Source organism: Cydia pomonella, chromosome 10 (assembly GCF_033807575.1).
Source record: "Cydia pomonella isolate Wapato2018A chromosome 10, ilCydPomo1, whole genome shotgun sequence".
Classification (NCBI taxonomy): Eukaryota; Metazoa; Arthropoda; class Insecta; order Lepidoptera; family Tortricidae; genus Cydia; species Cydia pomonella.
The window spans coordinates 23,369,610-23,375,609 of record NC_084712.1 but is presented as its reverse complement, the minus strand read 5'-3'; the positions used below and the strand labels follow the sequence as shown (position 1 = coordinate 23,375,609).

General features: G+C 36.5%; 1 protein-coding gene across 4 annotated transcripts in view; it reads left to right on the top strand.

The window, feature by feature from the left end:
• The first annotated feature begins 674 nt into the window (after positions 1 to 674).
• LOC133522457 (CD209 antigen-like protein B) overlaps positions 675 to 6,000 on the top strand; it is a 30,227-nt gene continuing 24,901 nt past the window's right edge. Inside the window, exons 1-3 of one of the 4 annotated variants that reach the window (XM_061857818.1) lie at positions 675 to 1,086; positions 3,205 to 3,336; positions 3,646 to 3,762. In XM_061857818.1, coding sequence (XP_061713802.1) covers positions 3,291 to 3,336; positions 3,646 to 3,762 — 163 coding nt within the window. In that variant the 5' untranslated portion in view covers positions 675 to 1,086; positions 3,205 to 3,290. The remainder of the gene's footprint in view (positions 1,087 to 3,204; positions 3,337 to 3,645; positions 3,763 to 6,000) is intronic. The other 3 variants (XM_061857820.1, XM_061857817.1, XM_061857819.1) reach the window with 3 other exon arrangements.

The window sequence follows — 6,000 nt, the reverse complement described above, 5'->3', positions numbered from 1 at the left end:
TTTTTTTAAATTTTATGACGTATTAAAAAAAAAAACTACTTACTAGATCTCGTTCAAACCAATTTTCGGTGGAAGTTTGCATGACAATGTATATCATATATTTTTTTTTAGTTTTTTCATTCTGTTATTTTAGAAGTTACGGGGGGGGGGACGACACATTTTACCACTTTGGAAGTGTCTCTCGCGCAAACTATTCATTTTAGAAAAAAAATGATATTAGAAACCTCAATATCATTTTTAAAGACCTATCCATAGATACCCCACACGTATGGGTTTGATGAAAAAAGATTTTTTGAGTTTCAGTTCTAAGTATGGGGAACCCCCAAAATTTATTGTTTTTTTTCTATTTTTGTGTGAACATCTTAATGCGGTTCATAGAATACATCCACTTACTAAGTTTGAACAGTATAGCTCTTATAGTTTCGGAAAAAAGTGGCTGTGACAGAATCGGACAGACAGACGGACATGACGAATCTATAAGGGTTCCGTTTTTTGCCATTTGGCTACGGAACCCTAAAAACTGTCAAGTAGCCAATTGATGAAATCCGTTCACATCGTACAGAATAAAATATCCAACAATTCAACATAAAACTATAATTTAACGTTTATCCTCTCTTAATTATCATATGATAATATTGATAAGCGTCGACCCAAGTTCAAGTGCAAGATCTCATCGCGCACAGTCGTAAGAGCCTTCAGGAAACGCATTCAATTATCTACTTTATTTGTGTGCAACAAGTTCCAAATTCAAATTTGTTTTCAATGGCTGTTATATAGTGCAGCGATAACGTTTGCTCTCTGTGATACTGATAATGCCCATGAGACCAATTTAAACTCGCATTTTGATATAAAAATTATACCTAAATGATAGTCGCGCATGCATTTACCTCGTATTTGTTCGTAGATGTACGAGTATCAGCGCCCACGAGACGCACGGGTGACTGACGTATTCTAGATATCATTTTCATGTCACAATGTAAATTTGAATTGACCTCCAGTTTAAAATTATTATAAAGCAGTTCTAGCCCCTGCTTCGCAGATTCGTCGTCTGATTCTGTGGTGTAAGTCTATTCGTATACAGAGTGGGTCCTGTAAAATTTATAAAAAATAAATAGCAAGAAATAAATTAAACAATTAAGCCAGTAGCAATATTTCAAATAGAATTTCCTTTTATTTCAGCACGAGTATAAACATTTAACATTTTCTGTTGTATTTAAAGAAAACTTTTGTATATTATTAAAAAATATCTTTTCACGTCAGCAGCTCGAACAAGGGTAATTTGCTCCTTAAAAACAGTGAGCAAAATCGCATTTTGCTCACCGAGTGAGACAAAATAACATTCAAGTGACCTTTAGATTCGAATGTCATTTCAAGGTGCGGGGCTTAATACAAGTTCGAAATATTTGGATTCTATTGTCTTTATCCCTTTCACGTCATTACCAAAAAGAAAGAGACAAAAAAAGTGCATACGTAATTCAACGGTGTATTGACGGTTTATAATAGACAACCGAAATAAGTCAGACCGCATCGTTCCAAAACACCCTACGAGTCTTCATTCGTAATAATTAATTAATGAAATAAAAGTCTAAAATTTAATAAAAACACTATATTTTACGTATTATACAATCATAACAATGAACTTATACAAATTTACGCAATTGTTACGCAGTAAATAATTCTACTTAACTACTTTTAACGATCTCAACTATAGTTGACAAATAGTAGTATCCGCAATTCGGATCGGTACCCCTAGTGTAAATTTAATTGACATCATAACGTGACGAACGCGTTTGCGTTAAGTGTCATTTTGTATAGGATTTTGAATTTCCAAAACGTCCCGCTTGGCGCGCTCTTTCTAAATCACATACAAAATGAGACTAAACGCAAACGCGTACGTCACGTTTCGAAATCGAATTTATTTACACTAGGGGTACAGATCTTACAAAGTTTTTATTTTACAAAAAAAAAGTTGTCGATTGAACTGTCAATTGATGTTCGTTAATTCATTATTTTCGTATTATTTTATTGAAATTTCTTTCGTTTTGTTTTATTGCGGTAATTAAAGTTATTTGTTAGAATACCTTTAGAAAAAATGAGTGAAATAGTGATCCGTCCGTCTGGATTACATTTTTTCAGGTTGTATTTTTTGATGGCTGACTGAAGTGAAAATTTTTGTGTACTACACGAGATCAAAGTTATTTACATCTCGTGCGCTACGCTCGTGAATCTATTATAGAATCTTTCGCTTGCACGGGACTCAAAACAAGCACTCGAAGAAATATCAAACTTTGCTCTCTTGTTGTACAAATAACTATTGTCTAAAACAGAAACATCATGTAAAAAAAACCGGTCAAGTGTGAGTTCGTTTTACTCGCGCACGGAGGGTTCCGTACAAACTTTGAATTGTCTCGTGTAACTATAAAGGCGAAAGACTTTTGATCAGATGTACTATACTAAGTATAATTGTGTACAGCGCCGTCTATCGGCAAATTGTCTCACTAATTTGCGCGATGTAATGCACGTATGTTGGTTTTTCGAAGATGATTCTCTATCATGTAAATTTCATAATTTTCCTTCGGTAAACTTCGGAGAAAAGGGGAGGGGGGGGGTGGCCTAGAATACCCCACTTGACCTATAGTCACTAGACTTTGAAATTTTGGTCCGTCTTTTTATTGCACATTTCCCATTGTTATTAAAATTAGAAATAACGAAATAATACTTTCAATATGTGTCTGGGCTAGCGTAGTTCATAAATATTCCAAATTTCAAATAGATAGCTTAAGTGGTTCTCGAGATATTTAGCGTTGTGACAGACGGACGGACGGACAGAGTCGCACCTTGGGTTCCTTTTTTACCTGTTTCGTACGGAACCCTAAAAAAGAAACAAAAATATATTAACGGTTGTGATCATTACCTCATTAACCACCAACATGTTTAACCACAAAATTGTAATGTCAACATTATAAAAACAATACACGTCGGATCGTAATTTAGTATTTTAGGTATCCGTATTCGACAATTAAATTCATAAATATCGTTGATTACATAATCAATTTTAAAATTGCCGTTTTCCACACAAGTAACTAAGAACACTATGGTTTCGGGTGTTCTAGACAGGAACATTGTATATGTTCTTCATTGAAAACCCTATGTAAAACGAGGAGGTACTAAAGAACCACCTGTTTACATTTATTCTCGTTCTAGGCTCCACTCTGTACTAAAGCATTAAAAAGTGATTTTAGTGCTATAGTTGTGGAAATTATTTATGACAATTTAATTCAAGTGTTAAAATGAGGGTGAAAGCATTTTTTCTGGTGGTGGCTGCGACTTCTCTGGGTGAGTAATGAACTGATAAAGTGATAATATAGGTTTATCTAATAATTATTAAATTGCTGTTTCTAGTACAATTAGTGAGATAGGGTATTTTTTCAATCTTGAGCAATATTGCGCGAAGTCACACTGGACAAATTTCACTCCGAAACTAGCTCTAAAATCCAACTGTTTCATCCAACGTCTGTTGGATGTCGCTGTTTTCTATGGGTCAATCTTTTTTAATGATTTAAGAGTTGGTTCCATAGTATAATGTGTTCATTTTTGAGAGTGTAAACCACAATCTTAGCTAACTAACTGGGTTGTCTATTGCAGTAGAATGCAAGCAGTACCGCAGCGACTACGAAGACTACCCGGATGCTGGCGGCTGGCTCAAGCTGCACCGTGTGCCTGCCAACTGTCATGAGGCCCGTCTACGGTGCCATCTCGAAGGTAAGCTATTACTATATCTACAACTTTCCCTAGCAAAACGAGGGATTAACATAATGAATATAAGGTTTGGTTTCAGCCAAAAAAATACTGACTCTTTCGGCGCCGAAACTTTTGATAGTATCCGACCGTAGTTTCGGTCTCGTAGGAGACGTACGGGAATCAGCCAAAAGCGGAGTTGTAAACCTATGCTACGGTTGATGTCTGCACATCTCCTCACATCTCCGCTCATCTCCGCCTCAGTATACAGCCTAAGCGTGAAGATGCATTAGACAGACACTTTGGAAGTATCTCTCGCGCAAACTATTCAGTTTAGAAAAAAAAATATTAGAAATGTCAATATCATTTTTGAAGACCTATCCATAGATACACCACACGCATGGGTTTGATGAAAAAAAAATTTGAGTTTCAGTTGTAAGTATGGGGAACCCCCAAATTTTTTTTTCTATTTTTGTGTGAAAATCTTAATGCGGTTCACAGAATACATCTACTTACCGAGTTTCAACAGAATAGTTCTTATAGTTTCGGAAAAAAGTGTCTGTGACATACGGACGGACATACAGACAGACATGACGAATCCCTAAGGGTTCCGTTTTTTGCCATTTGGCTACGGAACTCTAAAAATTAATACAATCAGGAGAAATAGTTCGTGTAGTTTTGTAAATTGGTACATAGTCTGTTAACTTATGGTTTCCAGATAAACATACTAAATGGGTTGTGCCGAGGTTGTAGAGGGTAGAGGGGGGGGGGGGGGAGGGTTGACGGTACCCTCAAAACGCCGACCAAATCGTAAAATAAAAACTAAAAGAAAAAAGCGGCCAAATGCGACTTGGACTCGCGTTGCAAGGATTCCGTACATCACACGATTTTTCTCTCTCTGCATCTCTGCGAACTGGTGGACCTGGAACTGGTGGAACCTCACGATGGACTTAATATCGTGGCACTTTATACTTTCTTTGTTTTCGTTATATTATGTAATGTAATATTAGTTATATTCTATTCTAATATAACTAATAACCGACTACAAAAAAAACTGCGCCACATACCTATATCAGGCGTCCAGGTCGATGGCGTCAGGTTGATGCCCAGGTCTTTACGTCGCCCTTCGCTCACCTCTTTGAGGTAGGTATGAGGACACCGTAGGCGCTTGAGACTGGTCTGCGCGTAGCGCGTCTCATACGTCAGGCTTATCAGTCGAAGGGTCAAGGGCGCTTCAAGCGCTGCAGGCAAGGGCGCCCCAGGACAGCAGCGCTAGCACGTATACCTATATAAGTGTACTTAAACAAAAACCATAATACTTATTTTGCTTTACCAAAATCAGATACGCGCGTAGGTATGGTAATTTTAATTTTTTGCCTATTTTCTTGAATAACATCGAAATTTATTATTTTAAAACTATAAAAGAATATTTTTGAAATTTTCATGATAAGCTCTTTCATTTGACGTTATAACACAATATACGTTGCAAAACTTTTATTTTTAATTTTCTCGTTTCCCCCCCAAAACTGGCCCCTAAGGCAAAGGCCTGTTTAAGATTAATTTAAGTTAAGTTACATGTCTATCTTTGGGTCACAGATTTACATATGTGTACCAAATTTCAACTAAAGGCTGTGACAGACGGACAGACAGACAGACGCACGAGTGATCCTATAAGGGTTCACTTTTTTCCTTTTGAGGCACAGAACCCTAAAAATGTTTTTATGGTGGCTTCCCGACACCAAAACTGCCGCCTTAAGGAAAAAACCACAACTGTCAATTTTTGCGAAATCGAGTTATTGACACCCTCGGAATCAGGAAGAAAAATGTGTTTTTTCTATCTAGCAGTTATTTCTTCATCTCTATCAGGTCACGATTTATACAGCATTTATACCAGAAGAAGAAAAACCATATTTTGGTATTATATTACATTTCTATGTAAATAACCTATAAGTTGTCAAAAAAATTCGTTCTTGTTAGTATAAATTATTATTAGGCTGTATAAAGGCTAGGAATCTGAAAAAACATAAGTTGCTCGTTATGTGGTTTCTATCTCGTATGACTCTTCCTTATGCTTTTTTCTGCTGAGTGTCGGTTTCTGTCCAACCTCTGTATGCATTTCCTAACTTTATTTGCAAAAAGTTAGTTTTAGTTGTCAAATTGCCTGCTAGATGTCGCTATACCATGTGTTGAAAATCCTAGATCGCGGTGTTAAGATTTTTCCGAGAAACATGACGTCTGGCCGGTACTAAACATTGTCAAGCT